Source organism: Furipterus horrens, unplaced genomic scaffold (assembly GCF_987537825.1).
Source record: "Furipterus horrens unplaced genomic scaffold, mFurHor1.1.pri manual_scaffold_4, whole genome shotgun sequence".
NCBI classification, from domain to species: domain Eukaryota; kingdom Metazoa; phylum Chordata; class Mammalia; order Chiroptera; family Furipteridae; genus Furipterus; species Furipterus horrens.
This window is the reverse complement of record NW_028327174.1, coordinates 169,984,729-170,007,524: the sequence shown is the minus strand read 5'-3', so window position 1 is coordinate 170,007,524 and position 22,796 is coordinate 169,984,729. Positions and strand designations below refer to the sequence as shown.

Sequence of the window (22,796 nt, the reverse complement as noted above, 5' to 3'; positions counted from 1 at the left end):
ATGAGCTTCAAAAGTAGTTTTAACAGGGAAGTTCACAGCAATAAATGCACATATTAAAAAAATTAGAATGATTTCAAATAACCTAATTTTACACCTCAAGGAACTAGAAAACAAATTAATCCCAAAGTTAGCAGAAGGAAGGAAATAATGATCAGAGTGAAAATAAATGAAGTAAGAGACCAGAAAAACAGAAACAATCAACAAAATAGCTGGTTTACCAAAGATTAACAAAATTGGCAAACCTTTAGCTATTCCTATATGTCTTCTGATGGGAGAATTGAGTTTATATTTAATTATTGATAGATATGGAACTGACATTCTAATTTCGTCGACTGTTTTCTGGTTGTTTTGGAATTTTTATAATTCCTTTGTTCCCTTCTTTTTTCTCTTGTTCTCTTCCTTTGTTATTTGGTAATTTTCTGTCTGTAGTGCTATGCTTTGATTCCTTCCTCTTTATATATATTTTTTGTATATCTATAGGCTTTTGTTTTGTGGTTACCATGAGGCTTGCATGAAATAATTTGTATTCAGGAAGTCTATTTTTAGCAGATAATAATTTCAAACACACCTAAAAGCTGTCATATTTTATGCTTTTGATGTCTCAATTTGCATCTCATTACATTGTGTATCCATTAATAAATTATTGCAGTTATAGTTATTTTAAATACTTTTATTTTCTAACCTTCATATAAATAAGAGTTGTTAAAGTGCTCTGCACACTACCATTATAATACTAGAGTATTCTGAATTAAACTAGTTGGCCCTTGGTAGCCACAGATTTTGCATCCATAGATTCAACCAACCACAGATCAATCCACAGCTGGAAATCTGTGGATGTAGAAGGCCCATGTATGCACTGTTCTATGCTATTTCTTGTCAGGGACTTGCACATCAAGGGAGGATCCTGGAACCGATCCCCTGCTGATACAAAAGGATGACTGTATTTACTTACCTTTAACAGTTTTATACTTTCCTATATTCTCAGCCCCACCCAGGCTGCTAGCTGCCCCTCGATCTTCTGTGACTGTCCACACCTCCTCCTCAGTTCTTAGTAGTAGTTGAGGGTGTGCCAAGACCCACCAGTGTCCCAAAGCAGCACCTACATGCAGGCCAATTAGAAGCTAAACCCTCATGTAGCAGCTAGGTAAGTACGAAGTTAAGCCCCTTCCAGGCAGAAACTGGGGGATGGGCATTTTTGTCTAATCCCTCTGTGTTGGGTCTGGGTGTATACCCATGGGAGAAGGGTGTTCCCACACCTGATAACTGTTTCTTTGTTTTATAGCCCCGTGGCACTCCTGAACACAAGCCCTGGGGGTTAGCAGAGCCAGGTGATCGGGGGGCTCAGCCCTTGGACAGCTGCAAAAGCTTGAGCACCTGCCGTGTGTGTACAAGCTCCTTCCTGGGAGAAACCAGTAACTGGGTTTTATTATTGCGACAAGTTGGAGAGAAGGCGGGAAAGGTGCCTGCTGATTTTCCCAGTCTCAAGAAGATCTCATCCAGCCCTTAGATACCTGCTAAATTAGAAGCCCAACACTCAGGCACCAGCTTTTACAGTATGCAGACAAATCTATTTCACAGAAAGATTGGGAAAGGAGTAATTTTGACTGCTCCCTCTGCACTGATCTCTGCAGGGACAGCCACAGCAAGTGCCCGTAAAAAAATGAAATAAGCCTGGAGGTCAAAGACAAATATCATACAATCTCATCTATAAGAGGAACCTAATGAACCAAACAATGAATGAGCAAAATGGAACCAGAGGCATGGAGATAAGGAACAGACTGACAGCGACCAGAAGGGGATATGGTTGGAAAGAAAGGGAAGCGAATAGTCAAATAACATGTATGAATGACCTATGGACATGGACAATAGGGTGGGGATTGACTGTAGGAGTCGAGGGTGGGCTGGGTGGAAGAGGGCAAAGGGGTAATAATGGGGACAGCTGTAATAGAATAACAATAAAATATATTTTTTAAATGAATTGCTTCTTCATTTGCTATAGTCTTCTGGGACTCTTGGATAGAAGCCCCCCCTGGCTACCAGAGCTAGGTGATCCAGCTTCCATCCCTCAGCCAGTAGCAGTTAAAGTTGGGGTGCAGTTGTATAAACAAGGTCCTTCCAGGGAGATACTGGCGACTTGGAGTGGGCTGGAGGGAGAAGGCAAGCAAGGTATCTTTGGGCTTCCCTGGTCTCTGGGAAGGATCACAACCAGCCACTAGTGCCTGCTAAGTTAGACACTTGGCCCCCTTAGGCAGCAGCTTTTGAAGTATACAGATAAACCTATTTCAGATAGCCTGAGAGAAGGGTAATTTTGCCTGCTCCCTCTATACTAAAGCCCTGTAGGGACAGCCATGGCAAGTGCTCATGAACCTGTTAAGAACTGCTTGCTTCTTTGCCACTGTCTGGTGGGTCTCATGGACACAAGCCCTGCTGACTTTCAGAGTTAGGTGTTCTGAGAGCCTGTCTCTCCAGAAGGAGTCTTAAAAGTTGGGATGCTAGATGGGGGTCCAAACCATCCACTCCTCAGGTAGAAGCTGGAAGTTGGGGGTACTCTTCTGACTGTATGGCACTATGTAGGGGGTTTATGGCAAGAGGATGTCTCAGTTTATACTACCCATTTTGATGTGGGTATTTTCTCATTCATCTAATGTGTAGGAGCTTATCAGCTAGTTTCTGGATCTCTTTCATAGGAATTGCTTTGTACGTAGCTGTACATTCACTGTGTCCATGGGAGAAAGGGAGCTCAGGAGCCTCCTATGTCAGCATCTTGATCAAGTCCCACCCTCAGATACTTTTAGTGGACAATAGTCCTTAGGAAGCAAGATCTGGATGATAGGTCTCCCAGGTCCTTTAGATGATAGAGCTAGAAAATATACATATGTATAGGGACATACAAATTGGGTGCTTTAAAACAACAGACACTTACCCCCTCCCAGTTCTAAAGGCCAGAAGTGTAAGATCAGTTTCACTGGACTGAAATCAAGACATTGACAGGGCAGCACCCTGTCTGAAGACTCTAAAGGGAAAACTTATTCCTTGTCTCTTCCAGCTTTTTGTGGCTGCTGGAATCCTCTGGCCTCTAGCTGCCTCATACTAATCTATACCTGTCTTCACATCATCTTCTCTTCTGAGTGTCTCATCTCCCTCTGCCTCTCTTTTAAGAAAGACACTTAGGATGGTATTTAGGGCCCAACTAGATAATCAAAGATTATCCATCTCATTGAAAGATCCTCACTTAATTGCATCTGCAAGGACCTTTTTTTTTCAAATAAAGTAATACAGGTTTCAAGATGATCATAAGTGTGAGGGTTAATTTTTGGATTCTTAACTCTATTCCACAGATCTATGCCTATCTTTATACAAGTCCCACACTGTCTTAATTACCATAGCTTTGTAGTAAGTTTTGAAACCAGGAAGTATGACTCCTTCATCTTGTTCTTTGCTCCACTGATTTATAGTTTCCATTATTGTTCCTGAGAAATCTAATGACATTCTGTCTTGATTCTGTATTCGTAACTTATTTTTGTCTCTTTCAAATTTCTTAGGGCCCCGAGTTTTAACCCACCAATCAGAAGTTTCATGATGATATGCTTTAAAAGAGGTCTATGTTCATCCTGGTTGTGCCAGGTAGTTCTTTATTGGCCCTTTCAATCTAAGTATTTGTATCATTAAATCCCAGGGTATTTTCTTAAATAATTTTTGTGTGTTTTTTGTTTGTTTCTACTTTCTGACCTCTATTTCTGGAACAACTTTTATTAGTTAACCCTTCATTTATCTTATTTACTTATTATCCTTATTAGATATTAGACCTTCTGGACTGATCCTATAATATTCTTCATTCTCCTTATTTTCCATCTTCACATTTTTTACTCTACTTTCTGTAAGTTTTCCTCAACTTTGTGTTGTTTTCTATTCATTTTTATCATTTCTGCTTACATTTGCATCTCAGTGTTCTTTTTTTTCCTTTTTAATCCTCACCCAAGGATATGTTCACTAATTTTAGAGAGAGGAAGGGAGAAAGGGCAGGAGGGAGGGATGGAGGAAGGGAGATACATGAATGAGAGAAATATCAATTGGCTGCCTCCTGTACACACCCCAACTGGGGACTGAACCTGCACACCTTTTGGTATACAGGATGGCACTCCAACCGAGTCATTTGCACAGGGCTTTTTATCCTTAAAAAAAAAAAAAAAAAAAAAAAAAATTCCTATATTTACTTTAATGTGCACTTCTTTTTTCTTGTTTTTTAAAAGTTTGTGGTCTGTTTCTCTGTTTTGTTCCTACTTTCAGGCTAGAGATTTCCACCTTTGACTAGATTTGATGCTGAAGGATAAAATAAAACCCATTAAGAGCTCTGTAAGTACAACTTAGGCTTTTCCACCAAGCCATTCTATCATGATAGTACATTTAAATTTTGCTGTTTTCTCCCACCTCTGGGTGACAGATTTTTCTAAAAAGAATCTTCCAAACTCTTAAGAGCTAGGCTGTACTGTTTTGGAAGCTAAGAATGGAAGAAAATAAGGCTAGCCTTTGGGAGAAAAGAGAAGTTGGTTGGTCACAATAGTAAATATTTAAATTTTTACCTAACTCTCCCATAATGTGTACCATTCCACTGTGCCTGGTATCCTCAGTCCAAACTCTCTCTGTTCTCCTACTGAAGCTCAGGAATGTCATCCAGGAGAAATAGGGAGGAAACCTCTGCTTCTAAACAGATTTTAAACCAGTTCTCATGTCATTAGCATAATTCTCAACCTCATTTTCTGAGGTACCTATTATATAAAAATGGGGCTCTTAAGCGAATCTGCAGTACAAAGTGGGCTGTCCCTTGACTTTCCCTATCATTGGCTAAGAATTCAGTTATTTAGGGACAGTTAGATCAATGTCCTTCTGTTTTACAGGTTCTAAAATTTTGCTGCCATTGTCTCCTTTCCCTGTCTGTTCCTCTTTATCGATTATGCCTACTTATAAAAAAACACAAAAACAATACTTCATTGTTTCATCGGGATTTCACAAGGTAAATGCATGTGTTCTATCAATTTCAATCATTTTAAAATTTATTTTAAAAGGATGACAAGTCCCCGTGAAACTGAGTGCCAGATTTGAAAATACACTTCAAAAGTACCTATCAATTTCATGCAACCTAAGTTTAAGTAAATTTTTCATTTATTAGCAACTGTTAAAGATGCTTGCATTCTAAAGAGTAAAACCAAACTTAATCCAGATAACTATGAAAGAACATGGAAGAGTGAAATAAATTTTGACAAGTGGAATCAAGAAAGTCTCATTAGAAATTATCTGAATACCATTTTGAAAGATGGGTTAGAATTCCAAAAACATATAAAAATAAATATAGAATTCAAGAATAGCAGGACAGTATAAGCAAAGGAAAAGAGCAACATTTGCTTCAGTTAGCAATTAATATGAAAATGGATGAAAAGGCGAGGTCTGGACTCCCAAAACTTGCCTTTTCATCCATTTTCTACAGCCAAATATTTACTGTACTAGTGGAATGCTCCATGTCACATCAAAAAATCCCATTCCTTGTATCTGAGCTGCCCCCCTTAACACCTGTCCCAAACCACTTCTGCTTTCTGCATTTTTAAGACATCATATCCATGAGTAAACCCACTACTAAAGTAATCCTTGGATCAACTTTGATTCTTCCTACTTTTCCCTTCACACCACTGTTTCCGAGTTCTACTGGTTATATATTTCACTGAGAAATTAAAATGAATGCTCAGTGATTTCAAGCTTTACATAGCCATTTTCTTACCAGTTGGAGTCATAATAATATTAAGAAAGCAAATGAGTAATCTGAGATGAAAACTAATCTACATTATTATTTTATCATCATTCTTCTTAAAAGACATTATTGGGAAGGCAAAGAGTTTTTTTATTACAGAACTGTTTAGCTTTACATTTAAGGGATAATTACAACGTTAAATTAAGAGCTAAAGGTTTTAGACAGAAAACTAAGCAGAGTGAGTACTCCCTAAACTGAAAACTTCACTTCTTAGTCATCAAGGCAACTTTAAGCAAAACATCTTCCTGAAGCTTACTTTGGGCAGACTATAAAACCAAACAGTGGAGGATATACACACCGGTGATATAGATACGTTTTAAGCCCTGACTAGTCTGCAATACAGAGAAGCCACAAACCACACAGACAGTTAATGATCCTGTGGTGATTATTATCCTCACAGTTATGGACCAGAACAGCCCATGGTAGTCAGGATATGGCAAAAGGAATATCATCTGGAAGACTTTCATTTTTCATTATTAATACTTCTTGATTCATAATTCAACAAATTACTTTGAAGTAATGTATTATCCAGTAGTTTTCACAAAACTATTCTTGCACTAGAATTCAAGTATTGAAGAGTTGTAGATGTGTTATACTTCTCTGTAAATAGGTACTAGATCACTTGCTATGCATAACAACCTTTTTTAATGTACCACGGTTACAGAATGCCACCTAGATAGGCACCTTATATATGTATTGCCCTCCTGGATAAAATGAAAAAATGTTAATGAATTAATATACTCATTATAATTATTAGATAAATAAAATTATGATAAAACTGGTTTCCTAAACCAAATTACCTTTGCATTGACACACTACCTAATGCTGGAGTAAGAAAAAAATTTGTGGAAGGGGAATACCCAACTGCTGTCCTTAAAATGTGAGGGGTGCAAAATGAAAGCAGTTTAAATTAGTAATAACTGGCCTTTCTGGTTACAATACCAACAACTGGGAAAAAAAATTAAAAGAATATAAATTTCATCTCATTTTAATAAGTTTATATATATTTTTGTTATTGATTCTAGAGAGGGTAAAGGAGGGAGAGAAGTATCAATGTGAGAAAGAAACACTGATTGGTTGCCTCTTGCATGCAATGAATGAACCCGCAACCCAGGTACGTGCCCTGCCAGGGAATTGAACCAGCGACCTTTGGTTTGTAGGACAATACCCAACCAACTGAGCCACATCAGCCAGGGTTCATTTTTAATAAGTTTTAAGGGTAATCAAAATTGCCACAATTATCTAAAATGTTAATTCAGTTGCAATGTCTACAACAAAAGTACACTATTCCTAGCCCTGGCTGCTGTGGCTCAGTGGATTGAGCATCGGCCTGTGAGCCAAGTGTCGCTGGTTCGATTCCCAGTCAGGGCACATGACTAGGTTGCACGTTAGGTCCCTAGTCGGGGGCATGAGTGAGAGGCAACCACACAGGGATGTTTCTCTCCCTCTCTTTCTCCTTTCCCCTTCCTCTAAAAATAAAATAAATAATTTTTTTTTTAAAAGTACACTATTCCTTTCACTTTAAGGCTTATTTCATAAATGAATTCTATCAACAATGTGCCAAGCACTATAGGTATATACAAATGAGATGGTCCATGGCCTAAAGTACCAAAAAGTCATGGAAAGACAAATAGGTAAACAACCACAATATGATACACTAAAAAATGCTGTAACACAGGCGTGTATCAGTGCAATGAGGGAATACTGAGGCTGCCTGGCGCAGTCAGGGAAGACTTTATAATGGAGGTGATGATCTCTCAGAGAAGCAAAGGGGAGAGGTGACTAAAAAAGAAGGTACCACTGACATCACAACATGTCACCAGACAGGGTATGTACTCAGAGCACAGAGAGTGAGATACACTATTGTTTATTCTAGAAAAAATTTTAAAAGGAGGGGGTATACACACTTTATAAGTCTATGGATAAAAACATTCCAAGGTCCAGATTTTAGAACAAACCAACACTATATATACACTCTGGATAGAAAAGAATGAAGAAGAGAGTAGGAGCAAAACAGATACTTACCTCCTTTTGTAGTATCATTCTGGGCCTGGATGCCATGATGCAATGAGTTATGAATGGCAGAAAGAAGATCTGCTGCTTGCACCATCAATTTTTGAGCTTCTGCTACAGCACTGGTCTAGCAAATAAATCACCAAAAACATTCTTACATATTCTTTCACTGAAAGATATACATTAAATAGGAAAATCCTATAAACGATAATGAAATTCAATGCTTGTTGTAATGACACTGGTTTTCACAAACTATTCACTTAATACAGGATGTCCATATCCTGTTAGGATAGAATTCTTTTTTACCTGTATCTATGTTTTGTAGAAACCATTTTAAAAAATTTTAAAAAAGGCATTTCTGCTTTATGCCATTTATCTTTTGTTTAAAAAAGTGAGATGCAGCCAACTGGAAAATATCAACATTTCTACTTTGTCATTCATCAACAAGAAATTTAAAAAAAAAAAGGGCAGAAAAAAAAAGTATAGGAGTTAGAACAATGGTAAAGGTTGGCTCTTTACTCACTACCTATTAACTATGCAATACTTGGTCTGTAACTGAGACACACACATACAAAGAAAATATCCACCCTCTAGGGCTTACTCCGGGGTCTTCGCAAATCTAACGTTAATTATTTCCTGAAAGAAGACACCCTAAAATTCTCATTTTTACTTTCCCCTTTCAATTCACAAAATATGACTACCCTATTTTTAAAACAACATACATGCATATGTTATGGAGCAGAATGTAAACTTCATGTGACTTTTTGAGAAAATCATCAGGGCTGCTCTGATGGAAATGCACCAAATGTTGGTGCTGTATATATACAACCAGGGGCATTTCAATGGAAAAGTCTGAGAACTACTTCAATATAGGACTCCATCCAAAAGAAAACGAACAAAAAAAACCACTGAAATAGATTACAGTAAATGCCCTTACCTCTTTCTTAGTAAAGGCTATAAGCACTGTCAGTAACACTCGAGTAAATTTCACTCTGCTGAATACCGCTAAACACTGTTGGTGCTAAAAAATAAAGGAAGAACTGGAAGTTAAAAGATGTAAAGTATGTCAAAAACAATTTCTTTTTAAAATACAATATTTTAAGTCCTAAATCTCAGTATACAAGTTACTACATAACAACACCTTCACTCAGTCTTTATATACCTGAAAACCAGAGCTTCAGGAAACATAACAAAGCCAACTCTTATTGAAATAGAAACATAAGGCTTCTGAATCAAAAGAAAGTTACACTATCATCTCTAAAAAGGATCCAATCAGCATTTTAAAAAGGATGGTTAAAAAAGTACTTTAAGCAGAGCTAGAAAACTTAGGATCTCAACAAAGGTTTGTCAACTTTTGATACTATGCAAGTTCTTGAGTTTTGCCAAGAATTGAGGTACCATCTGTAAAAAGTCACTTTTTCTTCCTACCTCCATAGGAATACTGAAGATTCAGCAATGAAACCATGTATTTGAAAGAGCTGTATTATCATTCTATCAAAATAAATACAAGGGAAATAAAATCCCTTGCAAAGTCCAATTTTTAAAGAAATACCTTAAAAAGGGCTTCCATAAATTATAACGCAGTTCATAAAACTACAACATTAAGAGGTAGACTTCTCTGATATTATCTACCAGAAAATAAGTTCAATTACTTCTAGTTCAACTTCTGGATCTCTTTCTTCTCCTTGTCGACTTCGAGTACTCTAAAATTTTAAAAAAGGTGAATTAAACACAAAACTTTAGAAGTGGTAAATTATAAATATATAAGGTAAAACACTAAATTAATTTATTGTAAGAATCTATTTTTAAGAAAAATGTCTTAGGAAAAAGGTGTATTTAGTATTTATTTTTCTCCTATTAATACTATGCACATAAAGTTAATTTTGATATAAATTGCAAAGATCACACAAAAATGGTATTAAAAACAGCAAAAGCAAACAGTAAAATAAGTCAAAGCACATGGCACACGGTACTTCTTTCTTTTAAAAAGATCTACTCATTGAAATTCCTGCTGTTTTTAAAACTAACCTTGCCAGGAAACAAAAGTAACCTTTACAAAATCACGTGATAAAAATTAAGTCACACAGTAAATACTGATCTCTTCTGCACTAAAATCCAAAACGTCTTGTTTATACACTAGAAATACATGGTTGACTATTTTGACAAAATCCTAGGAAGATCTGGGAGAAGAGCTGGTTTCTAGCACTGGAGCTGCCACTGACTAGTGGCATGTCCTTAAGTAAGATTTAGAACGTTACTAAACTTCTTTGAGCTGTATTTTCCTCATCTAAACATGGGGCATTGTGTGCATTTTATTGTCTATGTCAATGAGTAATTAATTACAAATATCAAGTAAGATAGCAATGTAAAATTGCTTTGACAACCATGCTGTGTTATACAACTATAAAAAAAACAGTAGATACATTAACTTTTTTCCTTTTTTAATCTCTGTGGGAACCAAATCATCAGGATCATTTGGCTCAAAGATGTCATTCATAGAAGGTTTTTACCAGACTTGGGATACCATCATTTACTGAGCTTTTCCACTGTGTTGTAGACACTCTCCTAGCTATTAAAGATACGAAGATGAAGACAGTCCTCAGGTTAGAGTAACTTAAAACTCTACAGTATTATGCTACTCTTAAAATAGCATATAAAAATTCTAAAACATTGGCCCAAAATTGAAAAACTGAGGGTTAAGTTTTCAATACTTGAAAGCGACAGTAACTTATTAGCTCATATAACAGCCTCAAAGTCATTACCAAAAAGACACAGCACAAAGGAAGCTGATGGTCCTACCTACATTAGCTATTTGTACTTAAGGTAAGTTAACCTGCCATTTAGAAGAGAACAAAAATCCTATACCAAAGAAAAGAGAAAATATATATATACCTTTACTCTTCTTTGCATGTCATCCTCCACATCTTTTAGCATGCCTAAAGAGAGACATGAGGTTAAAAGGATAACAAATCCAAACGTTAAACTTGTGAATAATCTTTATAAATGGTATTACCTGTAACTCGAAGATCTGTCACACTGTTAGCCATTTTAAATCCATAAGTCATTGACTGAAAATCTTCCTAAAGAGAAAAGAAGTAATTCAGTCCTTGAGTAGTAGCAAAACCTTTGCTTATGTTTCTCTTATAAAATCACTATTTGCTAATAAGAAAACAGTAATGGAATGTTAGCCTGCTTGTCTAAATATTGCTGTCAAACAGCCAAGCTTTCCTTATCACTGTATCTGTAAACACAATATTCTAATATTCTTATGTCCTTAATTTCAATTGCTTTTCCTTAGGCAACGCTTATGATAATATCACAAGGGAATTCCCACTTACAAAGTATTCTCACATTCACAGGTGAACAGTATCATATAGTAATTACTGTTTGATTATAAGATTGCAAGATTTAAATAAGACTCTTACTTCAAAAATTATTAAATGCCTATTTCACTGTTAGGATACAAAGGTTAAGCCTTCTCAAATAGAATTATTCAAAGTGAGAGCAAAACCACATTCCTACTTCAGCCCCATTCTAAAGAAAAATTATTCACACATGGATTCCCACCCCTAAAATCATTTAAAACACTACTGAGATATTAACAAATTAAGTGGCTTGCTGACTTACATTGAAGACTATAAATTTAATAACATTTGGATGATTTGGTTAAGTCAGAAGCTCTATTTAAGAAGTGTTTCTGTCATATTACAATTCTTATAAATATTTATATATAAGCCTAACATAATGGACTAATACGTATTTATAGCAGTGGCCAGGATTATAGCAAAATTTCTGAAGTCTTGACAAAAACATCAGTGACCATGCAATTCACATCAGGTACTACAATCTTACAAACAGAAAGGAAACAGATTATGCCCCTGGTCTCAAAGAACTTGGTATGTTACGAGCTGTAAGGTTATCCTTTAGGTGAAGTTTATACTCTATCTCAACTTGAACATCGAATAGGATTCTCAGATTTTATGTGTCTAAAAAAACGAATTCTCCTAGTATTTACCACATTGCTATGGCACCTCTATCTATCCACCGTTACTCAGGCTAAAAAACCTGCACTTCAAGTTCTCGAATTTTCCCACAGTCCATATCAGATCCATCAGAAAACCCTGTAGGTTCTATTTTCAATCTCTAATCTAACCATCTCATTCCTTTCACAGCTGTCTCTAGTTCAAGTCACTGCCATCCTTGACTTCTGTACTGTCTCCAGACAGGTCCCCATGTTCCCACACTTGTCCCTGCTATAATTTATCTGCCACAAGAAGTCAAAGGCATTGTTTTAAAATAAGTCATTTCACAGCACTTTCTACTCAAAATCTAGCTTCCTTCCTCACAGGAAAATCCAAAAGCCCACCATGGCCTCTAAAGCCCTCCCAACATGGGGCTCTGGTTTCCCTCTCCAATCTCATTTCCTCCCTAGCACTCTTCTCCATGTTCACTGTACTGCAGTCACACTGGCCTTCTTGTGTCCTTGAGACCCATCAAACACATCTCTTCTCAAGACCTTTATACTTACTGGCTCCCTCCTCAAAATTATTTTCTTCAAAATATTTACAAAGCCCCATCCTCACTATATTCCAGCCTCTGTTCTAATGTCAATTCCTCATACAGATGTTTCCCCTGTGCATTCTCTCTAAAACAGCACCCTCCCCTTCTTTCTATCCCTTTCCCATACTTTCTTTTTCATAAAACTAATCACCACCTGACATTATATATGTATTTGTTTACTTGCACACTATCCAAAAGAATGCAAAATCCATGAGATCAGGGCTTTGCTTTATTCACTACTTTATTCCAAGATTTAAGAATAGTGCTTCGCACAGAATACTGTTCAAAATACATTCGGTGAATGTACTGTAGGGCTAGGGCCACAAATGTAAACAGCTGGTAATCTTCCTGAGCACATCAGGCTGGTTACAAGACACCTCGGGGAATGGTGGAGACTATAGCAAACCAGAGAACATATCCTTCATCTAAAGGAAGTTGGTCACTAGTTACCCTATTGTGACCATTAATTAATGCAAGGTTAGTGTGGTAAGGTCTCCTAATTTTTCAGAACAAAAACCTAATTTAATGTAAAATCTTCCAATTTTTAAATGGAATAACCAGTGAGGAAGGAAATCTAAGATAGGGCTTAATGAGAAAACAGTATTTCAGAGCGGTCAACTGGGTCAAATGATGCTGACAGGCTGAAAAGACTGGGGTGAGAACAACGGATTTAGCAAGGTAGATATCATTAAGAACCTTGTTAACACCAGTTTCTATGTAGTGGTAGAAAAGAATGTCCTGTTGAAGAATGTCTGTGAGAAAAGACTTAGAGAGAGTAAAATAAGTAAGGGTTAACAGCTCATTCAAAGAGTTTTTGTGTAGGGTAGCAGAGAAATGAGAAGATAACCATAAGGAACCATGGGATCAAGGGAACTGGTGTTTTGCTCTAAATAGAGTAATATTAAAGTACATTTATATGCCAAAAAGAATAATCTAGAAGTGAAGAAAACACCAGTAATGCAAAACAAAGAAAGGGTTAATAACTGCATTAGAGAAGGGAACAGAATCTAGAACACAAGTAGAGGGACTGAGCTTAGAATGTCATAGGGATACTTTAAATTTTCACAAGATAGAAGGCACAGTATATGGGTATTAACACAGGTTAGCACTTGTGATAGAAGATGGTGTACTTCTAATTAGGTATGATTTCATCTAATATTTCATTAAGGTACAAAGCAAGCTGATAGAAGGGTTGGCACTAGAGGTTTGAGAAGAAAAGATGTGGAAAAGTCACCTTAGAGACTGGAAAAGCAAGCTCACTACAGCAAGTTATAGGATAGGACTGTCGCTAGCGTTGAGTGCCCGTCTGAGATTTGCAGTCCTAAAATTAAAGTGAGAACAGACACACAGATAAGGGTTTTCTCTAGCAGCCTTCTACTGTTTGGGTACAAGCAGTGAGCAGGCAGATGGTTGGGGTTTTGCCAGGTAAGTGACACATGATGAAATGGAAGGGGCAAGGGAGTTGATTGATTTCAGCACAGGATCAGGGAAATGAGGACATGAGGTGATTAACAGAGAGAAATAAAGAGCGCCCATAAATTGAAGGTCTCTATAGAAGTGAAGGATAGTGAGAGTAGAAAAATCAGAGTAAATAAGAAAGAGGCAGCAATTACAGGCAGTATGCTTGAATCAAGATTTTGGAGGTGAGCAGATTCTTAGGGGTGTACCACACCACTGTTAGTCAAACTGGTATATTCTTGAGAGTAGAAGAGGATGCTATTAATAATCACACCAGGATAAAAGGTGTCAATTAGAACTGTTTTGTGCAAACCAGTATGGAAAGATGCCAGATATTGCAAAAGAATGTGCTAAGAAAGGGCAGAGGAGAAAACTGAAGTCTATCTGGGCAAGTCAGGAGAGTGGGATACAAGTTTAAAGATAAGGAGGACTTTTCCCTAAAAGGCAAGTAAAAGAGAATAGGCATAAGGAGAACCAGAGGAAAATTAACTACAGGGAAAGATCAAAGTTATGCGGTATTGCTGGCTTTAATGATGGAGTCACAAGCCGAGGAACACAGGAGGCTTCTAGAAGCTGCAAAAGGCGAGAAAGCAGACCTTTCCCTAGAGCTTCTGCAAAGGAGCATGGCCCTCAGGTACCTTGATTTGGGCCCTGTGAGACCTGTGTGGTACTTCTGACCTCCAAAACGCTTCCTCTGCAACAATGTCTGACAAACCTGATATGGCTGAGATTGAGAAATTCAGTAAGTCAAAATTGAAGACATAAATGCAAGAGAAAAAAACACTGCCTTCTAAACAAAAGACTGAGCAGAAGCAGGCAAAATGTAATGAGGGAGCACACCGCCAATATGCAATGTATGTTCCACAATTTACTTTTTTTAGCTGTTGAACTTTGTAAGATGCAAAGAGGTTGGATCAATCTAAATGACTGTGCAGCTCCTTTTCATAGCAGAGAACTGACAGTGAAGACCACACCTGCCTCTCCCATCTGCCTCTCCATCTGGCAGCGAAGGAAAAGAACTTGCATGTTGGTCAAGGAAGAAGCTGGGTGGGTTGACAGTGAAATCTAGAGTAAAAACCAAGCTGGTCCAAGGTGTCCTGCAGGCTGTAAAATGCAGTTAAATCAGTGTGTCATTTTTGTTAAAAGGATTTTAATTATTGGAGAGCACAATTTTTAATGTGCAAATAAATGTTTTAAAACCTGGGGGGTGGGGGGGGGGGAAGAAAAGGCTCAAGAGCAGGAAGAAATCCTGTGCACTAGCATGAAATAATGAACAAGAATAATATACTGAGAACATCTGAACAATATGCCAGGGGGTGAAAAACAAAAATTTGTATGAGAAAGACAATGTAGCCATACACTACTCTGGCTCATCTGTCATTAATATTTACGTAATCACAATGTCAGAAACGAATAATGACAACCAAAAACTGAATGACTATTTGGGGTAGGAGAGGGAGTAATGTATGAATGCTAAATACTTGCTAAAGATGTACTGATACACCATAGCTAAATACTGTTAAACTCTTAAATCCAGAAATTAGAATATAAAACTATTATCCAGAAATATGGAAATAAGAAGCAAGAAAAAGCTGTAAGATTATGGTAATAATGTCAAAGAATAAAGTGCAGAAAAAGAAAAAAAAACAAAAGAGGCCCTGGCTGGTGTGGCTCCGTGGACTGACCGCTGGCCTGTGAACCAAAAGGTCACCAGTTTGATTCTCAGTCAGGGCACATGTCCAGATTGCAGGCCAGGTCCTCAGCTGGGGCTGTGCGAGAGGCAACAGATCAATGTATCTCTGACACATTGATGTTTCTTTCCCTCTCTACTTTCCTTCCCACCTCTCAAAAACAAATAAAAATCTTAAAAACAAAAATATACTGTGGCTCAGTGGATTGAGCATTGGCCTGCGAGCCAAGTGTCGCTGGTTCGATTCCCAGCCAGGGCACATTACTAGGTTGCACGTCAGGTCCCCAGTTGGGGGCGCAAGTGAGAGGCAACCACACAGTGAAAAATAAATAAATAAATTAAAAAAAATTTTTTTTTTAGTATCACCATTATGTTCAAACTGCGTATGTATCCAGTGACTTTATGTTAAGTGATCTTATAACACAAAAATAAACAAACAGAGGGTGAAAGGACACTTGGAAGTGATGGATATGTTAATGGTATTGTGGTGATAGTTTCATGGTGTGTATTTGTCTCCAAACTCATCAAGTCTTATATATTAAATATGTACAACTTAAAAAAAAGTTAAAAGAATCAAATTTTAATAAAGAATGGAAATAAAAAGCATACAATCACAAATAATTTGTGGGCTATTTGACTATGTACAAGTATTATCACTTTCATTAAAACATATACCCCAGGAAAAACTTTTAAATAGCAAAACTGAACATGACCAGATTACCTATTGTTGAGAGGGACAAGTGGAGAATGAACTAGAGGGAAAGACTGGGCCAGAAAGAAGAGGTCTGCCTAAACTTATAGCTAACAAAGAAATGAACTAAAACAGGAACAATGAGAGAGAAGCAAAAAGTGCCCAGATTCAAGATATTTGCAAGGAAAAACAAAAGAACCTTGATGTAGAAGGTTAAAAAAAAAAAATAATCAAAGATAACATTCTAGATACCATTTTCCAAGATACAGAATGCAAGAGGAAAAACGGTTTAAGGGGTGAAATTATAGTTTCCATTTTGTATGTGTGAGCAAGATATTAAGAATGAAACATCTTTAGGCAGCTAAAAATATATCCTATTCAGGAGTTAAAACAAAGCAAGAGGCATATCTGAGGACAAAATACACCAGCACTTAGGAACTTCAGAAGCATCCATTTCAAAGAAAGAAATGATTATGTCATTCTCGTTTATTCATTACCATATTTCTTAAGGACTTTTACTATGCAATTTTTTTTTCTAATTATACAACTGAGACAAATTTATCTAGAGAATAAAAAAAGTTGAGAGAGAAACAATGACCATTCATATTATACACACAGAGCATGTGCATGACTGTTTTCCCATCTTCAACATGGTGTACAGTATTCCCTCACTCATCGCAGGTATTACATTCTAGACTCCCCCCCACCCCCGCGAAATAGGAACCTTACATTTATTCTACACTCTTAAACCTATGTAACTTTAACAACATATATGTATACAGTCCTGCAAAATCCCGCAATATAGCAAAAAATCCACAATAAATAAATATAGCATTTTTAAAACTCCTGCAATACAGTGAGGCCGTGATAAGTGAACCACAATATAGAGGGACTACTGTATTATAAAAAACATCTAATCCTTGCCAATAATGGGTAAAACATGGTATCTTATATTTTAATTTGTATTTCTCTTAAGTAAGGTTAAGTATCTTTTTTTATGTTTAAAAACTATTTTGTAAACTATCTTCTGATTTTAAAAAACATTTATTGACTGATTTGAGAGGAGAGGAAGGGAAGAGGAGAGAAGGAGGGAATGAGAGAGAGGGGGAGACAGGGAGAGAGAGGGGGCAGAGAGAGAGAGACAGACAAAAGACAGAGACAGAGAGCAACAGAAACTCCATGTGAGAAACATCAAGTGGCTGCCTCCCAGACACACTCCAACCTGAAATCACACCCGCAACCAAGGCACATGCCCTGACCAGGGATTGAACCAGCGATATTTTGGTTCATGGAACGGCTCTCTAACCAACTGAGCCATGTGGCCACGGCAACTATCTTCTGATTAAAAAAAAAAAAAATTTTAACACAAAATATTTCATCTATGCAAATTATTTTGCTATTACCCGCCTGCCCCCCCCCAATTCATTATGTTAGGTCCTAAAGCCCAACATGATGGTATTTGGATACAGAGCCTTTGGAAGGTGTTTAGGTCTCAATGGCAGACACCTCATAAATGGGGTTACTGTCATTATAAGAGGGACCCCAGAGAGAGTTCCCTCTTCCCTTCCTCCATGCATGGACACAGTATAAAGATGGATGCCTATCAACCAGGAAGCAGGCACTCACCAGACACTGATTTTGGATGACTTAAGCCTCCAAAACAGTGAAAAATAAATTTCTGTTGTTTATAAGCCATCTGTCTATGTTGTTGTTATAGCTGCCCAAAGGGACTAAGGCAGATGTGAAATAAGTTAATTTTCAAGGGTGATAATCAATTGTTCCAGCATGATTTGCTAAATGAATCATTTCTCTGCCCCATTGATTTCTGATGTCCTTCGGGTGTACTTTGAAAATGTAATAATTTGTATTTCTCTTCTCACTTATTAACTTAAACTAATCTTTTTAAAAATTCCACCTAATGGATTAGATTTTCCATAATGGCAACTATGTCAATTTAAATATATAGTGAAGTAACCATGAGTGTATAAAAAATAGTATTTCATAAATAACTCACAAGACATACATTTATATTTAAGTATATTTTATTGATTACGCTATTACAGTTGTCCCAATTATTTTTCCCTTTCCCCCCCCTCTACCCAGTACCTTCCTTCCCTGCAGCAAACCCCCACTCTCTTAGTTCACGTCCATGGGTTGTGCATATAGGTTCTGTGGCTTCTCCATTTACTTTACTATTCTTAAATCCTTGTCTATTTTGTACCTACCAGTTATGCTTCTTGATCCCTGTACCTTTATCCCCATTTTCTCCCTCCTCCCTCCCCACTGATAACCCTCCATATGATCTCCATATCTGTGGTTCTGTTCTTGTTCTAGTAGTTTGCTTAGTTTTTATTTTTAGATTCAGTTGTGGATAGCTGTGAGTTTGTTGTCATTTTACAGTTCATAGTTTTGATATTCTTCCTTTTCTTAAACGTGTCCCTTTAACATTTCATATAATAAGGGCTTGGTGATGATGAACTCCTTTCACTTTACGTTGTCTGGGAAGGACTTTATCTGCCCTTCCATTCTAAATGACAGCTTTGCTGGATAGAGTAATCTTGGTTGTAGGTCCTTGCTTTTCATCACTTTGAATACTTCCTATCAGTCCATTCCTGCCTGCAGTTTCTTTTGAGAAATCAACTCACAGTCTTATGGGAACTTCTTTGTAGGTAACTTTTTTCTCTTGTTGGTCTTAAGATTTTCTTTAACCTTTAGCATTTTAATTATGATGTGGTCCCCTTTGGGTCCACCTTGTTTGAGACTCTCTGTGCTTCCTGGACTTGCATGTCTATTTCCTTCGCCAAATTAAGAAAGTTTTCCTTCGTTATTTTTTCACATAATTTTTCAATTTCTTGCTCTTCCTCTTCTCCTTCTGGTACCTCTATGATTCAGATGTTGGCACATTTAAAGTTGTCCCAGAGGTTCCTAAGTCTCTCATTTCTTTCAATTTTTATTTCTTCATTCTTTACTGTTTGACTGTATTTCTTCCTTATGTTCCAAATCGTTAATTTGAACCCTGGTTTCCTTCCCTTCACCACTGGTTTAGTGTGGATTTTCCTTCATTTCACTTATCATAGCCTTCACTTCTTCTCTTTTGCTTTTGCCGTACTCAATTATTTCTGTGAGCATCGTTATCACCAGTGTTTTAAATTTTAAACTCTGCATCTGTTAGGTTGGCTATCTCCTTGTCATTTAGTTCTCCCACTGGAACCTTGATCCATTCCCTCTTTTGGGCCATACTTCTGTCTCCTCAGCTTGACAGCCTTCTGTGCTTGCCTCTATGTCTTAGGTAGAGCTGTTGCACCTGTTACATTGTAGAAGGCGGAGCCTTAGGTATTCGTCAGTGCCAGGAGACCCTTTTCACCGCCTTGTGGCACTGTAGGTGGGGGAACAATGCCACTTGCTCAGCACTTGCCCCTTTTCCCGTCACTTCACCCATTTCCCGTATGGGACTGGCACCCCTGTAGCTGTTGCCCTGGTGATGGTTCCCAGAGTGGGTGGGTTTACAGACATTCTAGGACTGTGGGGGACCTCTAAATGGACTCTCTGGAGACCAGCAGTTTCTTCCACCACCCCAACCCCGACTGGTTTTCAGAGACAGAAATAATGAGGCTTTATTTTCCTGGCACTGGAAATGTGAGCTGTGTGGTCCAGCCTGGGACTGGGATTGCTCCCCAAGTGTCCCTCCCTATTTTTATAATGTGTTTTTAGTTTTTCCACAGGCTGGTCACAGCCACTGCCTTACTGCCTTGCTGCCACTGCTGCTGCCGCCACCACTACACCATGTCCTCTCTGCCCCTCCTACTCATTTGGACGAGTATTACTTATTTATTTCTTTGTTGGACTTCCATGCAGTTTGATTTTCTGGTAGTTCTGGTTGTTTTGATTTTGAGGTAGATGTAATCCTTCTTATGGTTGTGGAAGGAGAAATATGCCTACCTACACCTTTATCTTGGCTGGAAAGCATCAGTTTTAAAGATTGTTTTTAATTATATATGTTACAAAAATATGTATCATAAAATCATTTAAATACATCACAGTGAATAAAGTGGTCAATGAACTTCAGGAATTCTTATATTACAAAATCTTACCTCTTCAAACACAGCAGCTTTATTTACTTTTTCCCTTGCAATGTCACAGATTTTCAAGATTCCCAGAGCGAAAGCTTTCATGGCAGGATCTTCTATAAAGTCTGGATTATGAATGTAAAGGCATGTAAATACTGTCTGTGCCAAGGAGTGACCTTCTAACCATGTTATCTATAAAAGAAATAAAAGAATGGATATGTTTAAGGTGACACATAGTCTGCAAAGTCTAAATTGATTCAACAGTCAAAGGCCAGAGTGCCACAGACCCAAATAAATATAATATTAATACAAGATTTAAAAGGTGATTAAAGGTCAGGAAAGACAAAAAAAATTACAATTCACTTTCATTCACTAATGTCTTTCTAAATCCATATACTATAAATATGATTAGCTGAAAGATATAAATATGGAAAAGTCTTATATATAATTCAGTTTTCAATATATTTAGAGACTAATGAAATTAGAGTGCCTCCAAATATAGCATCCAAAAGCAATTAATACCACATGTAGTCAATAAAAACCCATCAACTTGGGAATTTATAATTTTAGAACAAACTAGGTGCCTAACCACTCATTTAATTCTATTCATCCTTAAGACTCCAACTCAGTTAAGAGCATCATCTCGCCTATATTACTGCAAGAAACTATATAATCGTTTTACTGCCCCTATCTCTAATTCAATACCTCCAACTGGAGGAATCTTTCTAAAACACAAAAATAATCATTCAACATTATTTTACTGTGTACTTACAATGGGCCAAGTACCAGATACTCAAAGCTGGTAATACCTATAGCAGCCAAACTTGAGTAACTATTATGTGCCAAGTGCTATGCTAGGTATTTTCATATATCTTATCTCATTTTTCCTAAACATGAGGAGGATGGTATTTTTCTCCTTTTTCATATAAAGAAACACTCAAAAGGTGTAAATAATTTTGCCCAAGTTTATATACTTATGTTTTACACTAAGTCCAAGAATTCTGCAACAGAGTAAGACACATAATGCTGCTACAAAATGAGAAATGCACATGAAAATTACTGTAATAAATGCATTTTGTATTACCAGCGTGCAGAAGACTTTCCAGACCAAAAACCCTCTAAAGGCCAAACTCTTAGATACAGTCCCAAGAACTATCATACAACGGTTGCTCAACCATGACAAAAATCCTCCCGCTTCCCTCAATTTGTCCTATTCCACTGAGACGGTGAACTGATAAAGGGCAAGAAGGGTATCTTTGAGGGAAAGAGATAGTTTTGGAGGAAGAAGGATCAGGATTGGGACTCTGGTTATACCCTTTTCTAGCAATGTAACCTTAGGCAAATAAGACAATGCCATATACTGAATAGAGCTGACATATGACCTAAGTGAAAAATACACACATAAAATATGTAATAGAAGTACTTCATACACATTGGCAATCAATACTTACTAAATGACCAAATGAACAAAATTTACATATTTCTAAGGACAATGATTAAAAATTAAAAAAAGCAAAACAAAACAAAACAAAACAAAAAAAACCGGATGGTTAGAAAGTAGGCAAAAAAAGGATAAGAAAACAGGCAGTAAATGAGAATTTTGCCACAATTAACCAACACTGTTTAGCGAAGACAACTTATCTAGCATACAGAAAGCACTAAAAAGTCTGTCTTCAAAAACATGGCCAGTTTACTACAATTAATTCTAGATTAGAAAAACATCTCTCCAAAGCCAATCCTTTGTTTCAATTCTATGCTTATTTATGGAAACTTCTAATTAGAGTTGCTTCCCTGGATACCTTGAAAACAAAAAAGGTACTTAGGGTGATGGCTACATTATTATCCCAGAAAATGAGAACCTAAAATCCCCAGATGAGAAGACAAAATGTTGTTTCCTACAACATACTTGGCTTGCTAATCTTATGCACACCTTACTAGGTCAAGCATTACATATTATTTCATACTCAACATAGGTGTGTATACTTTTAAATTTAAAGATTCATGTAAGTCACAGTTTTAAAATGAACTAATAGTGTTATTTTAACTCTTACCAAACAGCAAAAACATGTATCCATTATCCCTATCAATTCCGGCAAGGTGAGGTCTTTAATTTTAATGGTACCATCCTAAAGAGGAGGGAAATATGACATATAAAAAGAAGTTTTTAAATGTATATAAAGAAGCATTTTGCAAATGACATATCAAATTCATACATTCTGGCTTTTAAAAATTAAGTATTTAAAAAGAACAATTCTAAGGAAACTATCACATTATTTGATAAAACTGAGATCTAAAACAATTCTTCAGTAAGAAAATAAAAGGCTCTTACATCTGAAACAATAAAATTTATAAAGGAATAAAAAGCTAAACCAAGATGTATTTTAAAAGTACAGTTCAAATAAGTTTCAAGCATTAATATGAATCATTTTAATGAACCAAAACTTACAAAGAATAAACATTTTTAAAAATACTTCCCTTAAGTTGGTTAACTTCAGTACTTATAAATTTTGTTTAAAA

General features: G+C 36.8%; 1 protein-coding gene across 4 annotated transcripts in view; it reads right to left on the bottom strand.

Moving 5' to 3' along the window:
* The window catches only part of NAA35 (N-alpha-acetyltransferase 35, NatC auxiliary subunit), a 55,166-nt gene that overhangs the window by 24,661 nt on the left and 7,709 nt on the right, over nucleotides 1-22,796 (bottom strand). For all 4 annotated transcript variants that reach the window (XM_090274241.1, XM_090274239.1, XM_090274240.1 and 1 more), the window contains 7 exons: nucleotides 22,331-22,405; nucleotides 20,304-20,471; nucleotides 10,827-10,893; nucleotides 10,706-10,749; nucleotides 9,466-9,516; nucleotides 8,751-8,834; nucleotides 7,826-7,940 (listed from right to left, as the gene is read on the bottom strand). In XM_090274241.1, the coding sequence (XP_090130367.1) occupies nucleotides 7,826-7,940; nucleotides 8,751-8,834; nucleotides 9,466-9,516; nucleotides 10,706-10,749; nucleotides 10,827-10,893; nucleotides 20,304-20,471; nucleotides 22,331-22,405 (604 nt within the window). The remainder of the gene's footprint in view (nucleotides 1-7,825; nucleotides 7,941-8,750; nucleotides 8,835-9,465; nucleotides 9,517-10,705; nucleotides 10,750-10,826; nucleotides 10,894-20,303; nucleotides 20,472-22,330; nucleotides 22,406-22,796) is intronic.